Source organism: Pristiophorus japonicus, unplaced genomic scaffold (genome assembly GCF_044704955.1).
Source record: "Pristiophorus japonicus isolate sPriJap1 unplaced genomic scaffold, sPriJap1.hap1 HAP1_SCAFFOLD_378, whole genome shotgun sequence".
Lineage (NCBI taxonomy): Eukaryota > Metazoa > Chordata > Chondrichthyes > Pristiophoridae > Pristiophorus > Pristiophorus japonicus.
In genome coordinates this window covers 628,136-648,125 of record NW_027253631.1, presented here as the reverse complement: position 1 = coordinate 648,125, position 19,990 = coordinate 628,136, and the positions used below count along the sequence as shown (strand labels likewise).

General features: G+C 46.3%; 1 protein-coding gene across 3 annotated transcripts in view; it reads left to right on the top strand.

The window, feature by feature from the left end:
* Window positions 1-19,990, top strand: part of LOC139250462 (interferon-induced GTP-binding protein Mx3-like) — a 74,770-nt gene that overhangs the window by 10,507 nt on the left and 44,273 nt on the right. For all 3 annotated transcript variants that reach the window (XM_070872864.1, XM_070872863.1, XM_070872865.1), the window contains exons 7-8: window positions 5,506-5,622; window positions 14,385-14,529. In XM_070872864.1, coding sequence (XP_070728965.1) covers window positions 5,506-5,622; window positions 14,385-14,529 — 262 coding nt within the window. The remainder of the gene's footprint in view (window positions 1-5,505; window positions 5,623-14,384; window positions 14,530-19,990) is intronic.

Here is a 19,990-nt window from a genome sequence, read left to right as displayed (position 1 = left end):
ACTCACACCCAGTCCCACTCATCCATCACCCCTGTGCTTGCTGTCCGTGTCCTAACTCGCACCAAGTTCCACTCACCCATCACCCCCTGTGCTCACTGACCCGTGTCCTAACTCACACCCAGTCCCACTCACCCATCACCCCCTGTGCTCACTGACCCTGTGTCCTAACTCGCACCAAGTCCCACTCACCCATCACCCCTGTGCTCACTGACCTACATTGGCTTCCATTTAAACAACACCTCGATTTCAAAATTCTCATCCTTATTTTCAAATCCCTCCATGGCCCTCGTCCCTCCCTATCTCTGTAATCTCCTCCAGCCCCACAACCCCCTGAGATGTCTGCGCTCCTCTAATTCTGCCCCCTTGAGCAGCCCTGATTATAATCGCTCCACCATCGGTGGCCGTGCCTTCTGTTGCCTGGGCCCCAAGCTCTGGAACTCCCTCCCTAAACCTCTCCGCCTCTCTACCTCTCTTTCCTCCTTCAAGACGCTCCTTAAAATCTATTTATTTGACGATGCTTTTGGTCACCTGCCCTAATTTCTCCTTGTGTGGTTCGGTGTCAAATGTTTTATCTTATAAAACTTCTGTGAAGCATCTTGGGACGTTTCACTGTTAAAGTCGCTATATAAATACCAGTTGTTGTTGTTTCTGGGACTGAATGTTAAATAGCCACAAAACTGTGCTGCATTTTACTGGTGTAGAAAATTCTGCCATCTTTTGTTCGGATCATCAGCGCAGGGCTTAGGGGAGGTGACGAGGGGCAGAATATCGGCACGTATGAAGAAACTTTGTAGGCCTTCCCCGCTGCTGGCTGAGGCCTACCTCCGCCTTCCAGCAGGCGGTCTCAGTGATCAGCACAATGGAGCAGCAAGCTGGCCACCGATACCTCTAGCAAGCCCCGTCAGCATTGACATGGAGCAGTTGGGCAAGGGAATGCTAGCGGTACTGTCCGGGCCAGGGGGAACGGTGATGGAGCTCAGTGTGAGGAGGCTGCGATAGGCCTTGCAGCCCAATTGTGCCCCACTTTGTGCGGAGGGTATTCCAAGCCCGTACCATTAGACAGGCCAAATCAAAACTTTTTGAGGTTAATTAAGACGATTGTGGGGGGTGATTTTAACCCAACACGCCAGGCGGGTGGTGAGAGAACCAACATGAGGGGAAAAACCTAGTTAACATCTGTCCATGACAGTATTGGTAGCAGTGACCACCGCCCAGTCACTGTGGAGACAAAGACCTGTCTTCACACTGAGGACACCCTCCACCGTGTTGTGTGGCACTACCACCGTGCTAAATGGGATAGATTCAGAACAGATCTAGCAGCTCAAAACTGGGCATCCATGAGGTGCTGTGGGCCATCAGCAGCAGGAGAATTGTATTCCACCACAATCTGTAACCTCATGGCCCGGCTCATCCCTCACTCTATCATTACCATCAAACCAGGGGACCAACACTGGTTCAATGAGGAGAGCATAGGAGCAGCACCAGGTGTATCTAAAAATGAGGTACCAACCTGGGGAAGCTGCAACACAGGACTACATGCTAAACAGTGGGAGCAGCATGTTATAGACAGAGCTAAGTGATCCCACAATCAACAGATCGAAGCTCTGCAGTTCTGTCACATCAAGTCTTGAATAGTGGTGGACCATTAAACAACTAACGGGAGGAGGAGGCACTATGTATATCCCCATCCTCAATAATGGCAGATCCCAGCGTGCAAGTCCTCCTGAGGTCCCCACCATCACAGAAGCCAGTCTTCAGCCAATTCATAGAAACATAGAAACATAGAAAATAGGTGCAGGAGCAGGCCATTCAGCCCTTCTAGCCTGCACCGCCATTCAATGAGTTCATGGCTGAACATGAAACTTCAGTACCCCCTTCCTGCTTTCTCGCCAAAACCCTTGATCCCCCGAGTAGTAAGGACCACATCTAACTCCCTTTTGAATATATTTAGTGAATTGGCCTCGACTACTTTCTGTGGTAGAGAATTCCACAGGTTCACCACTCTCTGGGTGAAGAAGTTTCTCCTCATCTCGGTCCTAAATGGCTTACCCCTTATCCTCAGACTGTGACCCCTGGTTCTGGACTTCCCCAACATTGGGAACATTCTTTCTGCATCTAACCTGTCTAAACCCGTCAGAATTTTAAACGTTTCTATGAGGTCCCCTCTCATTCTTCTGAACTCCAGTGAATACAAGCCCAGTTGATCCAATCTTTCTTGATAGGTCAGTCCCACCATCCCGGGAATCAGTCTGGTGAACCTTCGCTGCACTCCCTCAATAGCAAGAATGTCCTTCCTCAAGTTAGGAGACCAAAACTGTACACAATACTCCAGGTGTGGCCTCACCAAGGCCCTGTACAACTGTAGCAACACCTCCCTGCCCCTGTATTCAAATCCCCTCGCTATGAAGGCCAACATGCCATTTGCTTTCTTAACCGCCTGCTGTACCTGCATGCTAACCTTCAATGACTGATGTACCATGACACCCAGGTCTCGTTGCACCTTCCCTTTTCCTAATCTGTCACCATTCAGATAATAGTCTGCCTCTCTGTTTTTACCACCAAAGTGGATAACCTCACATTTATCCACATTATACTTCATCTGCCATGCATTTGCCCACTCACCTAACCTATCCAAGTCACTCTGCAGCCTAATAGCATCCTCCTCGCAGCTCACACTGCCACCCAACTTAGTATCATCCGCAAATTTGGAGATACTGCATTTAATCCCCTCTTCTAAATCATTATTGTACAATGTAAACAGCTGGGGCCCCAGCACAGAACCTTGCGGCACTCCACTAGTCACTGCCTGCCATTCTGAAAAGTACCCGTTTACTCCTACTCTTTGCTTCCTGTCTGACAACCAGTTCTCAATCCACGTCAGCACACTACCCCCAATCCCATGTGCTTTAACTTTGCACATTAATCTCTTGTGTGGGACCTTGTCGAAAGCCTTCTGAAAGTCCAAATATACCACATCAACTGGTTCTCTTTTGTCCACTTTACTGGAAACATCCTCAAAAAATTCCAGAAGATTTGTCAAGCATGATTTCCCTTTCACAAATCCATGCTGACTTGGACCTATCATGTCACCATTTTCCAGATGCACTGCTATGACATCCTTAATAATTGATTCCATCATTTTACCCACTACTGAGGTCAGGCTGACCAGTCTATAATTCCCTGTTTTCTCTCTCCCTCCTTTTTTAAAAAGTGGGGTTACATTGGCTACCCTCCACTCCATAGGAACTGATCCAGAGTCAATGGAATGTTGGAATGGAATTCGATTCACTCCACGTGATATCAAGAAATGGCTGAGCGCACTGAATACAGCAAAGGCTCTGGGCCCTGACAACATCCCGGCTGTTGTGCCGAAGACTTGTGCTCCAGAACTAGCTGTGCCTCTAGCCAAGCTGTTCCAGTACAGATACAACACTGGTATCTACCTGACAATGTGGAAAACTGCCCAGGTATGTCCTGTGTATAAAAAACAGGACAAACCCAATCTGACCAATTACCGCCCCATCAGTCTAATCTCAGTCATCAGCAAAGTGAGGGACGGTGTTGTCGACAGTGTTATCAAGCAGCACTTACTCATCAATAACCTGCTCATCGATGCTCAGTTTGGGTTCCGCCAGGACCACTCAGCTCCAGACCTCATTACAGCCTCGGTCCAAACATGGACAGAAGAGCTGAATTCCACATGAGGTGAGAGTGACTGCCCTTGACATCAAGGCAGCATTTGACCGAGTGTGGCATCAAGGAGCTCTAGTAAAACTGAAAACAATGGGAATCGGGGGAAACTCTCCACTGGCTGGAGTCAGGGAGATGGTTGTGGTTGTGGAGGCCAATTATTCCAGCCCCAGGACATCGCTGCAGGAGTTCTTCAGATCAATGTCCTCGGCCCAACCATCTTCAGCTGGTTCATCAATGACCTTCCCTCCATCATAGGGTCATAAATGGGGATGTTCGCTGATGATTGCACAGTGTTCAGTTCCATTCACAACCCCTCAGATAATGGAGCAGTCTATACCCACATGCAGCAAGACCTGGGCACCATTCAGGCTCGGGCTGAGTGCAAATAACATTCGCACCACACAAGTGCCATCTTCAACAAGTGAGAGATTAACTATCTCTCTTTGATATTCAACAGTATTACCATCACCGAATCCCCCACCATCATAGAAACATAGAAAATAGGCCCTTCAAGGAAGCAGGGTGCATTCTCCTCTTCGTTGAGGGGCGTTCATGGCACTGAATATACGAAACGGACCAGCACAATGTGGATGTTCCGGAAACGCTTCCATTAAAGGGGAGGGCCGCCGTGCACTCTGCAGGCCGCCATTGGGCCAGCAGCCCAGCACCCAAAATGGACAATGGCGGCCTGGTCGACGTGAGGACCGCCATTTTCAGGCCGACCTGAGAGTCAGACGCCCGGGGTGCTAAAGGCCTCCCCTTTAAGGGGCGTCACATTGGCAGATGTCCGCCAGCTTTACGTCGCTGGCGTTGATGGCCGCCCGTAACAGGCTCGCGGCCCGCGGGGCGTTACGGGGTCGGCCCGGGCGGTGAAGGTTCAGCGCAGACGCCGATGATGTCATCACCGGTTGAGTGCCGGCCCAGGACGCTAATCACGGGGCGTGGGGCTACCGGGGCAGCAACCCCCAAACCTCCAGGGAAATTTCCTGGGAGGCAGTAGCACTCCTGCTTCCCTGGGTGAAAACACCATGTGCCCCACCCACCCCCAGGAGGCACTAACGGGGCTATAAATTGGGGCAATTTCGCTCCCACAGAGTAATGGACATCCCAGTGAGACTCGTGCAAGGTTATGCGATTTTTAATGTGATTTTCCCCCCCTCCTTTAGTGATCATTTGGATCACCAACTCTCAACATTTAATTAACTCATAAATGGCACAAGCGTTCTGGGACTTTGAAATCCAGTTTCGCCGCTCAGGAGGTGGGCCGCAATGTCGCATGTTCCCCTTCCTTTTAGGGAAGGATCGGGGGCACTAGGTGGGCTCTCCTCATAGCGCTGATGCGTTCCAACGCTCCTTCCCTATTGTTAAAGTGGAGGAATGCTGTGAACTCTGCAGGCCCTTTGAAGGCCTCCATTAGGCCTGCACAACCGGTTGGCCATTTCGGACTGAGCTGAGGAGACATTTCTTCACTCGGGAGGTCGTGGATCTTTGGAATTCTCTACCCCAGAGGGCTGTGGATGCTGAGTCTCTGAGTATATTCAGGACAGAAGTCGATAGATTTTTGGATATTAAGGGATTAGAGGGATATGGGGATAATGCAGGAAGGTGGAGTTGAGGTTGAAGATCAGCCAATGATCTCATTGAATGGCAGAGCAGGCTTGAAGGGCCGACTCCTGCACCTAATGCTTATGTTCTGATCTTAAGTAGCTGAATTAATGTTTTGATAACTTCACATTATCTGATTTGACCAATTGTGTGAAAAGTTATCTACGCTTTATTTAATATGCTTTTGGAATCCTTTTTCCCAAAAAGAAATGCCTGCCTGACATTCAAGAGAAAATCCGGATGAAAATAAGTAAGATCACAAAACAGTTGGATAAAATGGGAAGCGCAGAGGACACAAAAACCAAAGTGCACAACCTGACCAGCGTAAGTTGTGGGAACAGATTCATTGAAACTTTCTGTAAACAAGTGAGGTAATCTTTGTACAAGAACAGAACATGCGATGTATCATTAACATTGCAAAACATACAAGTAGAAGTGGAATGAAGGTGCTATCTATATAGAAGCTTACAGTACAGAAGGCCGTTCAGCCCATCACATACCCATTTATTCCCATTCCCCTGCATTCCCCCCCACCCAGCCTTTTCAACTTTTCTTTTGCAATTATTTATCTGTTTTCTTTTTCAATAGTTTATATTTCCACCGTTGTTTATAATGGAACATTCAATATCCTTGCAACACTCTGCCCAACATTACTTCTCCAAACCTCTTCATTCATTGCTGATGATCAAAATGTTTTCCCTTTAGTTGGTCACTCGGCGACTAGTGAAGATAGTTTGTTAAGAAACATAAGAATCATAGAATGGTTACAGTGCAGAAGGAAGCCATTCGGCCCGTCGAGTCTGAGCCAAATCACCGCATCACCTCTCGTTATAATTCGAAACACTTCTATCACATCTCCTTTGTTGGAATGAGAGGAGCCTAGTTTGTCTCGTCACAAAACTTGGAAGTGTAGTAAACAGTGAGGAGGATAGTGATAGACATCAAGAAGATATAGACAGGCTGGTGGAATGGGCGGACATGTGGGAGATGAAATTCAACTTAGAAAAGTGCAAAGTGATATATTTTGGTAGAAGAACTGAGGAGAGACCATACATAGTAAATGGTACAATGTTAAAGGGGTTGCAAGAAGAGAGAGAGCTGGTGGGGCTTGTGCACAAATCTTCAAAGGTGGAAGGACAGGTTAACAAAGCAATTAATAAAACATATCGGATCCTGGGCTTTATAAATAGACGCAGAGAGTATAAAAGCCAGGAAGCTGTGCTAAACCTAAACAAAACACTACTTCGGCCCCAGCTGGAGTATTTTGTCCAATTCTGGACACCGTACTTTAAGAAGGACGTGAAGGCTTTGGAGAGGGTTAAGAAGAGATTTGCAAGAATGGTTCCAGGGATGAGAGATTACATTTACGTGGATACACTGGAGAAACTGGGGTTGTTCTTGATGATAGAGCAGAGAAGGTTGAGCGGAGATTTGATAGAGGTGTTCAAAATCAGGAGGGGTTAGATAGAGTAACCAGTAGCTGAGGTGTCGATAACCAGAGGGCACAGATTTAACTGATTGCAACGTGAGGAAAAACGTTTTTACGGAACGAGTGGTTAGGATTTGGAATGCACTGTCTGAAAGGGCGGGGGATACAAATTCAATAGAAGTCTTCAAAAGGGAATTGGATAAATATTTGAAGGAGAAAATATTTGCAGGATTTGGGGAAAGAGTGGGGGAGTGGAACTAACTGGATTGCTCTTCGAAAGATCCGGAGCAGACTCGATGGGCCGAATGGCCTTCTGTGCTGTACGATTCTATGATTCTATGGCTGTAAGAGTTCTACATTCAACAAGCTGGCACAGTTTATGCCAGTTCTTGGTGTAGGAGGGCACAGCATTACCTTGTCCCGACTATGGTACTAACTGGCACTAGATTGCCACTCTCACTGAAATACATTGGCAAGTGTAATAATGTCACGACGTTTCACTAACAGGAGCTTTTCTGAGATACGAGTTGAGGAACATTGATGGGGAAGGTCAGAGGGAGGTTTACTCTGCGTCTAACCTGTACAAAAGCTGATCTAAGAATCTAAAACGGTAAAAAGAAAATGTGAGTTTATTTTATGTGAGGTGGCCCTCAACCTATCTCCAGATATAATTGGCCACCATCGTGAAACGGGCCTCTGACAGGATCAAGTATTAAATTAGTTGGCTCATCTCAACCTCATGCACGACAGATTTGGAAAGTGAACCGATATGAATATTTATTTTGTGTCACACAGACCAAGAATTAGGATCTCCTGTTAACTTTCCAGTCAGCCACCGTGTGACGGCACGTGTAATTTCTCACTTCCTGTTCCGTGTGGGATCAGAACATGGCAAATTCAGGGCAGTGCTTGGGAGGAAATTGTGCTCCTAGCAGTAATGTGAGAACACCCGATACAGTTTATAAATACAAGCCCAAAGAAGATGAAATAGTGAAGCAGGAACCTGGCAGTTATGCCAGGATTGTGCCCACTGGTGCCCGCAGGCACCTTGTTTGTGTGGGGCTGACAGATGCCTGTGCCACGATGAGTGCAAAGTGCACCCTGGATGCCAAGTTGCCAGACACTCTGGTGCCTACTGCCATTCGGGAGGCTGCCTGACTTCCGAGCCCATTCATTTACCTTTCTGCCTCCAATGCAAGGAGACAATACTCGCTTTTTAAATATAGAACCCTTCCTGAAAGCACATTAGTGAACCAGATGGGTTTTTTATGACAATCAGGTAAATTCATGATCACTATTACTGATGCTAGCTTTTTATTCCAGATTTAGTTCATCAACTGAATTTAAATTCCCCAGCTGGTGGGATTTGAACTGGCATCGAGCATAAGAACATAATAACTTAAGAATTAGGAACAGGAGTAGGCCATCTAGCCCCTCGAGCCTGCTCCGCCATTCAATAAGATCATGGCTGATCTGGCCGTGGACTCAGCTCCACTTACCCGCCCGCTCCCCGTAACCCTTAATTCCCTTATTGGTTAAAAATCTATCTATCTGTGATTTGAATACATTCAATGAGCTAGCCTCAACTGCTTCCTTGGACAGAGAATTCCACAGATTCACAACCCTCTGGGAGAAGAAATTCCTTCTCAACTCGGTTTTAAATTGGCTCCCCCGTATTTTGAGGCTGTGCCCCCTAGTTCTAGTCACCCCGACCAGTGGAAACAACCTCTCTGCCTCCATCTTGTCTATCCCTTTCATTATTTTAAATGTTTCGATAAGATCACTCCTCATCCTTCTGAACTCCAACGAGTAAAGACCCAGTCTACTCAATCTATCATCATAAGGTAACCCCCTCATCTCCAGAATCAGCCGAGTGAATTGTCTCTGTACCCCCTCCAAAGCCAGTATATCCTTCCTTAAGTAAGGTGACCAAAACTGCATGCAGTACTCCAGGTGCGGCCTCACCAATACCCTGTACAGTTGCAGCAGGACCTCCCTGCTTTTGTACTCCATCCCTCTCGCAATGAAGGCCAACATCCCATTCGCCTTCCTGATTACCTGCTGCACCTGCAAACTAACTTTGGGATTCATGCACAAGGACCCCCAGGTCCCTCTGCACCTCAGCATGTTGTAATTTCTCCCCATTCAAATAATATTCCCTTTTACTGTTTTTTTCCCCCAAGGTGGATGACCTCACACTTTCCGATATTGTATTCCATCTGCCAAACCTTAGTCCATTCGCTTAACCTATCTAAATCTCTTTGCAGCCTCTCTGTGTCCTCGACACAACCCGCTTTCCCACTAATCTTTGTGTCATCTTCAAATTTTGTTACACTACACTCTGTCCCCTCTTCCAGGTCATCTATGTATATTGTAAACAGTTGTGGTCCCAGCACCGATCTCTGTGGCACACCACTGACCACCAATTTCCAACCCGAAAAGGACCCATTTATCCCGACTCTCTGCTTTCTGTTCGCCAGCTAATTCTCGATCCATGCTAATACATTTCCTCTGACTCCGTGTAGCTTTATCTTCTGCAGTAACCTTTTGTGTGGCACCTTATCGAATGCCTTTTGGAAATCTAAATACACCACATCCATCGGTACACCTCTATCCACCATGCTCGTTATATCCTCAAAGAATTCCAGTAAATTAGTTAAACATGATTTCCCCTTCATGAATCCATGCTGCGTCTGCTTGATTGCACTATTCCTATCTAGATGTCCCGCTATTTCTTCCTTAATGATAGTTTCAAGCATTTGCCCCACTACAGATGTTAAACTAACCGGCCTATAGTTACCTGCCTTTTGTCTGCCCCCTTTTTTAAACAGAGGCGTTACATTAGCTGCTTTCCAATCCGCTGGTACCTCCCCAGTGTCCAGAGAATTTTGGTAGATTATAACGAATGCATCTGCTATAACTTCCGCCATCTCTTTTAATACCCTGGGATGCATTTCATCAGGACCAGGGGACTTGTCTACCTTGAGTCCCATTAGCCTGTCCAGCACTACCCCGCTAGTGATAGTGATTGTCTCAAGGTCCTCTCTTCCCACATTCCTGTGACCAGCAATTTTTGGCATGGTTTTTGTGTCTTCCACTGTGAAGACCGAAGCAAAATAATTGTTCAAGGTCTCCGCCATTTCCACATTTCCCATTATTAAATCCCCCTTCTCATCTTCTAAGAGACCAACATTTACATTAGTCACTCTTTTCCGTTTTATATATCTGTAAAAGCTTTTACTATCTGTTTTTATGTTTTGCGCAAGTTTACCTTCGTAATCTATCTTTCCTTTCTTTATTTCTTTCTTAGTCATTCTTTGCTGTTGTTTAAAATTTTCCCTATCTTCTAGTTTTCCACTAACCTTGGCCACCTTATACGCATTGGTTTTTAATTTGATACTCTCCTTTATTTTCTTGGTTATCCCCGGCTGGTTATCCCTTCTCTTACCGCCTTTCTTTTTCACTGGAATATATTTTTGTTGCGCACTATGAAAGAGCTCCTTAAAAGTCCTCCACTCTTCCTCAATTGTGCCACCGTTTAGTCTGTGTTTCCAGTCTACTTTAGCCAACTCTGCCCTCATCCCACTGTAGTCCCCTTTGTTTAAGCATAGTACGCTCGTTTGAGACACTACTTCCTCACCCTCAATCTGTATTACAAATTCAACCATACTGTGATCACTTATTCCGAGAGGATCTTTTACTAGGAGATCGCTTATTATTCCTGTCTCATTACACAGGACCAGATCTAAGATAGCTTGCTCCCTTGTAAGTTCTGTAACATACTGTTCGAAGAAACAATCCATTCTATGAATTCCTCCTCCAGGCTACCCCGTGCGATTTGAGTTGACCAATCGATATGTAGATTAAAATCCCCCATGACTACTGCCATTCCTTTTTCACATGCCTCCATTATTCCCTTGATTATTGCCCGCCCCACCGTGAAGTTATTATTTGGGGGCCTATAAACTACTCCCACCAGTGAATTTTTCCCCTTACTATCTCTAATCTCCACCCACAATGATTCAACATTTTGTTCATTAGAGCCAATATCGTCTCTCACAACTGCCCTGATATCATCCTTTATTAACAGAGCTACCCCACCTCCTTTCCCTTCTTGTCTATCTTTCCGAATTGTCAGATACCCCTGTATGTTTAATTCCCAGTCTTGGCAACCCTGCAACCACGTTTCTGTAATGGCCACCAAATCATACCCATTTGTAATGATTTGTGCCGTCAACTCATTTACTTTATTTCGAATGCTGCGTGCGTTTAGGTAGAGTGTTTTCATCAAAGTTTTTAAACCATGATTTTTAGTTTTGACCCCTCCTGCAGCCCCTTTACATTCAGTGGCCCTTTTTGTTTTTTGCCTTGGGTTTCTCTGCCCTCCACTTTTACTCATCTCCTTTCTGTCTTTTGCTTTTGTCTCCTTTTTGTTTCCCTCTATCTCCCTGCATTGGTTCCCATCCCCCTGCCATATTAGTTTAACTCCTCCCCAACAGCACTAGCAAACGCTCCCCCTAGGACATTGGTTCCAGTCCTGCCTAGGTGCAGACCGTCCGGTTTGTAATGGTCCCACCTCCCCCAGAATCGGTTCCAATGCCCCAGGAATTTGAATCCCTCCCTGCTGCACCACTGCTCAAGCCACGTATTCATCTGAGCTTTCCTGCGATTCCTACTCTGACTAGCACGTGGCATTGGTCGCAATCCCGAGATTACTACTTTTGAGGTCCTACTTTTTAATTTAGCTCCTAGCTCCTTAAATTCGTCTCGTAGGACCTCATCCCGTTTTTTACCTATATCGTTGGTACCAATGTGCACCACGACAACTGGCTGTTCACACTCCCTTTTCAGAATGTCCTGCACCCGCTCCGAGACATCCTTGACCCTTGCACCAGGGAGGCAACATACCATCCTGAAGTCTCGGTTGCGGCCACAGAAACGCCTATCTATTCCCCTTACAATCGAATCCCCGATCACTATCGCTCTCCCACTCTTTTTCCTGCCCTGCTGTGCAGCAGATAATTAGGCCGGGCCTCAGGATTACTGGCCCAGGAACATAACCACCTTGTGCTCTTCCGGAGACCACATAGCTCATCTCACTGGGCGGACTGTCCTCCAGCCATGATGCCTGGTCCCACTGAGCACAGCGGAGTGGGACCTCCCAGCACAGGGGGGGTCCTTGCCCTCTGCCCTGTCCCAGAACCTCCCCCTTTGCGTCATTTGCCTTCTAAGGGGTGTGTGGACGATCTGTCACTTCACAATGCCGAATGGAAACTCTCAGCATGGGCCGGGACCCGAAATATTCAGGACCTGGCCTATTTCCAAGCCCTTCCCTCCACCCCCCATCTTCCCCACACTAGAACTAGGGGGCATAATCTTAGAATAAGGGGCCACCCATATAAAGCTGAGATTTATAAGGAGAAACATCTCTCAGAGGGTTGTAAATCTGTCGAATTCGCTGCCTCAGAGAGCTGTGGAAGCTGGGACATTGAATACATGTAAGACAGAGACAGACAGTTTCTTAACCGATAAGGGAATAAGGGGTTATGAGGAGTGGGTAGGGAAGTGGAGCTGAGTCCATGATCGCCTCAGCCATGATCTTATTAAATTGCGGAGCAGGCTCAACGGGCTGTTTAGCTTACACCTGCTCCTATTTCTTATGTTCTTACCCCCCCTGCCCAGGTCTGCAGAAGGTTGAGCAAATTTGGCCCTGATTACTTTTATGCCTTGCGTCCGAACTTGATTAATGTTAACCACATGTCCGCCAGACATTCTGTAAACTAGCTAGAAGTTTTTTTATGGATCTCAGTAATTATTCTGAACCCTTGTTTCCTTATGTACCATCCAGTTTTTAATGATGCCCAGAACAAAGTGATGAAGCTTGAATGCAGTCCAATATAGCACGGTTCAGTTCAGTATAAGAGCACGAGATCATTGCTTCATGTTATAGAGCTTCTGGTGGACTATTCCACCTAGTCATTCATTCATTCATTCAGAGGCAGTACCTCGCAATCGAGGAAGACTTGCTTCCACTCTAAAAGTGAGTTCTCAGGTGACTGAACAGTCCAATACAGGAATTACAGTCTCTGTCACAGGTGGGACAGACAGTGGTTGAAGGAAAGGGAGAGTGGGACTGGTTTGCCGCACGCTCCTTCCGCTGCCTGCACTTGCTTTCTGCATGCTCTCGGCGACGAGACTCGAGGTGCTCAGTGCCCTCCCAGATGCTCTTCCTCCACTTAGGGCAGTCTTTGGTCAGACTCCCAGGTGCCAGTAGGAATGTTGCACTTTATAAAGGAGGCTTTGAGGCTTGAAATGTTTCCTCAGCCCACCTGGGGTACGTTTGCTGTGTAGGAGTTCCGAATAGAGCGCTTGGTTTGGGAGTCTCGTGTCGGGTATGTGGACAATGTGGCCCGCCCAACGGAGCTGGTCGAGTGTGGTCAGTGCTTCGATGCTGGGGATGTTGGGCCTGATCGAGAACACTGACGTTGGTGCGTCTGTCCTCCCAGGGGATTTGTAGGATTTTGCGGAGACAGCGTTGGTGGTATTTCTCCCGCGATTTGAGGTGTCTACTGTATATGGTCCACATCTCTGAGCCATACAGGAGGGCGGGTATCACTGCAGCCCTGTAGACCATAAACTTGGTGCCAGATTTGAGGTCCTGGTCCTTGAACAGTCTCTTCCTCAGGTGACTAAAGGCTGCACTGGAGGATCATATCATAGAGCCCCTGGTGGACGATTCCACCATAATAACAATAAAAAGCCATGTGGCACAGTTCTGTTGGGAGCCATTTTGTGAGCTGTGTGTGTGCTTAGCTGTGGCTCAAAATATCACAGATCACACTTCAATTCATTCCACAAAGATTCTACACTTTATTTAATGTTGTTTCGGGCCCACAGCGATTTGGTCGGTCACAGCAGTGGCATGTTATAAAAAACCTGGGCTCACACTGAAATCAGATTGAAGGCTCTTCTGTGGTCTCTGTGAAGGTCCTAAGATGAGGTAAAAGTTTATTCTCTGTAAAGTCCTAACTGAATGATTTGGCACTCTCAATCCACTTCCAATCAGCAAGCTGTCCACAATTCAACACGAAACTGGTCTTTCCAGCCAGAGAAGCCCAGCCAGCTGTTGTCAATGTTCACATCACGTGGCAGTTGTGGCTCAGTGGGCAGCACTCTCGCCTCTGAGCCAGAAGGTTGTGGGTTCAAGTCCCACTCCAGGGACTTGAGCAGATAACTCGAGGCTGACACTCCGGTGCAGTGCTGAGGGAGTGCTGCACTGTCGGAGGTGCCGTCTTTCTGATGAGACAGGAATACAAGGCCTGGTTTGCTCTCTCAGGTGGGCATAAAAGATCCCATGGCACTATTTCATTGAAGAGAAGGGGAGGTCTGGTGTCCTGGCCAATATCGATGCCTTGTTTAGCCAAACCATATCGACTTGCTGATGCTTGACCTTGATACGGGGTGCCTAAACTGAAAAGGTGTTGTATTTCATGCAGTTTTTAAGCCTGAAAAAGAAAAATTTGATTTAAAAAAAAAAAATTTTCCCCACCACAAGCCCATTCTTATCACGATACTTTTATTTTAAAAACTTCTCACACTCATTTCAATATATCACTGCGAGTCACAGGAAAACTAATACTTGCTAATTCAATTGCAGAAAATTCTAGTCTACTGTGAAGAGCTCATGAATTTAGCAATGGGAGATTACAAGAAAGACTTCAGTGATGATGTGAAGCTGCACGACTTTGCCAGGGGGAAGTTTACAGAGTGGTATCAGAAGCTGAACGAAGTGAAAATGAAGTGTAAATATATTAGCATTATTTTTAATTTTAAATGTATTTTTTTTGATGCTCTTTTGGAAAACCGTGTTCCCCCTGACAGACCATACGAACATACAATGGGCAGGAAAGGACCAGCTGATCTATCAAGCCTGCCCCACACCTTATGGTGGCTGGACCACCCTGACTAAAGATGTCCCATCTGCCACACGACCCCACAGCAATGTCATCTCCCGGGAGAGGCTAAAAAAAAACAGAGAAAAGAAGCCAGATAAGGGGGAAAAACAGGTGGGAAACTTCCTCTCCGGCCCTCTCAGGCAATCGAGACGAGTCCAGGAGAACGGAGGGCCAATCATTTAGCTGAGGTGGTTAGAATGATGTGCTAGTAACGCCAAGATTGCGGGTTCAATCCCCGTCCTGACGAGCTACGCTTGAAGCAAAGAAATTGGCTTCAAAGAAAGTGCGGGGGAGTGCGACTAGCTCAAGTGCTCTTACAGAGAGCCGGCACGGGCTCGATGGGCTGAATGGCCTCCTTCTGTGCGAGTATCATAGATTGGTTACATCAGCTGGACCAAGTCTTAGCTGTAAAGACACTTGCCTTCGACATGATGCAAGCTATGCTCCCGTCAAGAACCAGTGCAGGCCAGGCATCACCCAGTCCCCTTCATAGAATCATAGAAAATTACGACACAGAAGGAGGCCATTCCGCCCATCGTGTCTGCCGGTCAAAAAAGAGCTACCTAGCCTAATCCTACTTTCCAGCACTAGGTCCATAGCCCTGTAGGTTACTGCTCTGTAAGTGCACATCCAAGTGCCTTTTAAATGTGGTGAGGGTTTCTGCCTCTACCACCCTTTCAGACCATGAGTTCCAGACCCCCAGCACCCTCTGGTGAAGAAACGTTTCCTCAACTCCCTCTAATCCTTCTACCAACTACTTTAAATAAACGATCTCCTTGTAAAAGATCCTCTCGGAATGAGTGATCACAATATGGTTGAATTTGTAATACAGATTGAGGGTGAGGAAGTTGTGTCAGAAACGAGCGTACTATGCTTAAACAAAGGGGACTACAGTGGGATGAGGGCAGAGTTGGCTAAAGTAGACTGGGAACACAGACTAAATGGTGGCACAATTGAGGAAGAGTGGAGGACTTTTAAGGAGCTCTTTCATAGTGCTCAACAAAAATATATTCCAGTGAAAAAGAAGGGCGGTAAGAGACGGGATAACCAGCCGTGGATAACCAAGGAAATAAAGGAGAGTATCAAATTAAAAACCAATGCGTTTAAGGTGGCCAAGGTTAGTGGGAAACTAGAAGATTGGGAAAATTTTAAACAACAGCAAAGAATGACTAAAAAAGCAATAAAGAATGGAAAGATAGATTACGAAGGTAAACTTGCGCAAAACATAAAAACAGATAGTAAAAGCTTTTACAGATATATAAAACGGAAAAGAGTGACTAAAGTAAATGTTGGTCCCTTAGAAGATGAGAAGGGGGATTTAATAATGGGAAATGTGGAAATGGCTGAGACTTTAAACAATTATTTTGCTTCGGTCTTCACAGTGGAAGACACAAAAACCATGCCAGAAATTGCTGGTCACAGGAATGTGGGAAGGGAGGACCTTGAGACAATCACTATCACTAGCGGGGTAGTGCTGGACAGGCTAATGGGACTCAAGGTAGACAAGTCCCCTGGTCCTGATGAAATGCATCCCAGGGTATTAAAAGAGATGGCGGAAGTTATAGCAGATGCATTCGTTATAATCTACCAAAATTCTCTGGACTCTGGGGAGGTACCAGCGGATTGGAAAGCAGCTAATGTAACGCCTCTGTTTAAAAAAGGGGGCAGTCAAAAGGCAGGTAACTATAGGCCGGTTAGTTTAACATCTGTCGTGGGGAAAATGCTTGAAACTATCATTAAGGAAGAAATAGCGGGACATCTAGATAGGAATAGTGCAATCAAGCAGACGCAGCATGGATTCATGAAGGGGAAATCATGTTTAACTAATTTACTGGAATTCTTTGAGGATATAACGAGCATGGTGGATAGAGGTATACCGATGTATGTGGTGTATTTAGATTTCCAAAAGGCATTCGATAAGGTGCCACACAAAAGGTTACTGCAGAAGATAGAGGTATGCGGAGTCAGAGGAAATGTATTAGCATGGATCGAGAATTGGCTGGCTAACAGAAAGCAGAGAGTCGGGATAAATGGGTCCTTTTCGGGTTGGAAATCGGTGGTTAGTGGTGTGCCACAGGGATCGGTGCTGGGACCGCAACTGTTTACAATATACATAGATGACCTGGAAGAGGGGACAGAGTGTAGTGTAACAAAATTTGCAGATGATACAAAGATTCGTGGGAAAGCGGGTTGTGCAGAGGACACAGAGAGGCTGCAAAGAGATTTAGATAGGTTAAGCGAATGGGCTAAGGTTTGGCAGATGGAATACAATATCGGAAAGTGTGAGGTCATCCACCTTGGGAAAATAAACAGAGAAAGGGAATATTATTTGACTGGGGAGAAATTACAACATGCTGCGGTGCAGAGGGACCTGGGGGTTCTTGTGCATGAAACTCTTTTGAGTTAACCTGCAAAAACATAAAACATTAAAACCATGCCACCCGACCTGGGTGACACAGCAGACATTTTCAAGGCCCCTTTTTTTTTTGGTTTTTGTTTTTTTTTGGGGCGCTAAAATCAAATTTTTCCAGTGCCCCCTATAAAAGGGGAGGGGGACACTAAAAGCACCAGCAATGAAAACAAATTAAACTTTAAAACGTAAAATCAAATTAAAATTTGGTTGCCGGGCGTGATGATGCACTCCAGTCCCTCCGGTGCCCACCTCTCGCGGAAGGCCGCGAGCGTACCGGTGGACACCGCGTGCTCCATCTCCAAGGACTCTTGTGCATGAATCCCAAAAAGTTAGTTTGCAGGTGCAGCAGGTAATCAGGAAGGTGAATGGAATGTTGGCCTTCATTGCGAGAGGGATGGAGTACAAAAGCAGGGAAGTCCTGCTGCAACTGTATAGGGTATTGGTGAGGCCGCACCTGGAGTACTGCGTGCTGTTTTGGTCACCTTACTTAAGGAAGGATATACTGGCTTTGGAGGGGGTACAGAGACGATTCACGAGGCTGATTCCGGAGATGAGGGAGTTACCTTCTGATGATAGATTGAGTAGACTGGGTCTTTACTCGTTGGAGTTCAGAAGGATGAGGGGTGATCTTCTAGAAACATTTAAAATAATGAAAGGGATAGACAAGATAGAGGCAGAGAGGTTGTTTCCACTGGTTGGGGAGACTAGAACTAGGGGGCACAGCCTCAAAATACGGGGGAGCCAATTTAAAACCGAGTTGAGAAGGAATTTCTTCTCCCAGAGGGTTGTGAATCTGTGGAATTCTCTGCCCAAGGAAGCAGTTGAGGCTAGCTCATTGAATGTATTCAAGTCACAGATAGATAGATTTTTAACCAATAAGGGAATTAAGGGTTATGGGGAGCGGGCGGGTAAGTGGAGCTGAGTCCACGGTCAGATCAGCCATGATCTTGTTGAATGGCGGAGCAGGCTCGAGGGGCTAGATGGCCTACTCCTGTTCCTAATTCTTATGTTCTTATGCCCCCTGTTATTGACCCCTTTGCTAAGGGAAATAGGTCCTTCCTATCCACTCTATCTAGGCCCATCATAATTTTATACACCTCAATTAAATCTCCCCTCAGCCTCCTCTGTTCCAAAAAAACAACCCCAGCCTATCCAATCTTTCCTCACAGCTGAAGTTTTCCAGTCCGAGCAACATCCTCGTAAATCGCCCCTGCACCCTCTCGAGTGCAATCACATCCTTCCTGTAATGTGGTGACCAGAACTGCACGCAGTACTCCAGCTGTGGCCTAACTAGTGGTGCATACAGTTTGAGCAGAACTTCCCTGCTCTTATGTACTATTCCTCAGCTAATAAAGGAAAGCATTCCGAATGCCCTTTTAACCACCTTATCTACCTGTCCTGCTACCTTTACGGATCTGTGGACATACACTCCAAGGTCCCTCTGTTCCTCCACACCTCCTCAGTATGCTCCCATTTATTGTGTATTCCCTTGCCTTGTTGCCCCTCCCCAAATACATTCCCTCGCACTTTTCCGGATTGAATTCCATTTGCCACCTTTCTGCCCAACTGACCAGTCCATCGATATCCTCCTGCAGTCGGGAGCGTTCCTCCTCACTGTCAACCACACCGACAATTCTTGTATCATCTGAACATTTCTTTATCATGCCCCCAACAATTAAGTCTAAATCATTTATACTACAAAAAGTAAGGGACGGAGTGCTGAGCCCTGTGGAACCCTACTGGAAACAGCCTTCCAATCACAAAACCTCCCCCCAACCATTACCTTTGCTTCCTGCACTGAGCCAGTTTTGGATCCAATTTCCCCCTCTCCCTTGGATCCCATGGGCTTTTAATTTTTGATCAGCCTGTCATGTGGGACCTTGTCAAAAGCCTTGCTAAAATCTACGCAAACTACATCAAATGCACTGCCCTTATCGAACCTCAAAGAACCGCCTCAAAGAACTCAATCAAATCAGTCAGACACGACCTTCCCTTAACAAATCCATGCTGACTGTCCTTGATTAATCTGTGTCTTTCTAAATGAAGGTTTATACTGTCCCTCAGAATCGGTTCCAGTCATTTGCCCACCACCGAGGTTAAACTAACTGGCCTGTAATTACTCGGTTTATCCCTTCCTCCCTTTTTAAACAATGGTACAATGTGAGCAGTTCTCCAATCCTCTGGCACAACTCCTGTAGACAGGGAGAATTGTAAAATGATGGTCAGAGCCTCCGCAATTTCCTCCCTTGCTTCTTTTAGTAACCTCGGATATATTTCATCCGGTCCTGGCGATTTATCTACTTTCAAGGATGTTAAACCCCTTAATACTTCCTCTCACTATGTTTATCCCGTCCAATATTTCACTCTCTTCCTCCTTAACTTCAACATCAGCATTGTCCCCTCTTTTGTGAAGACAGCTGCAATGTATTCATATGGTGCTAGAACCTCCACTTTTTTTGCCTGTTTAACGCCCTTTTTACCGCTGAAATGACGCATAATGCCCATATATCGCCCATTTTGGCACAAAATGGAAACTGACGGCCATTTTTAGAAACCTTATCGCCGAGCATTACTTTCCCCATATAGTTAATGCCGGGAAAAAATATGACCGCATGCCCACTTTTTTTGGGCGGAATCAATAGAATATTCGAAATCAACGCCCATAATGTCGCCCAGCATTACTTTCCACACGGAATTAATGCCGAATTTCAATAATACCGCCCACCCACTTTTTTTTGTCGTAAAGAACACATTTGGCGAAACTATCGCCCAGGAGATCGCCCCCTGTCACTTTCCCCACCTCGCACACATCGCCCACAATATCGCTCACCCTAAAAACCACCCACAAAAAGTGGAACTGTTCTGAACGAACGCCAGAGGTGTGTCTGGCATTTT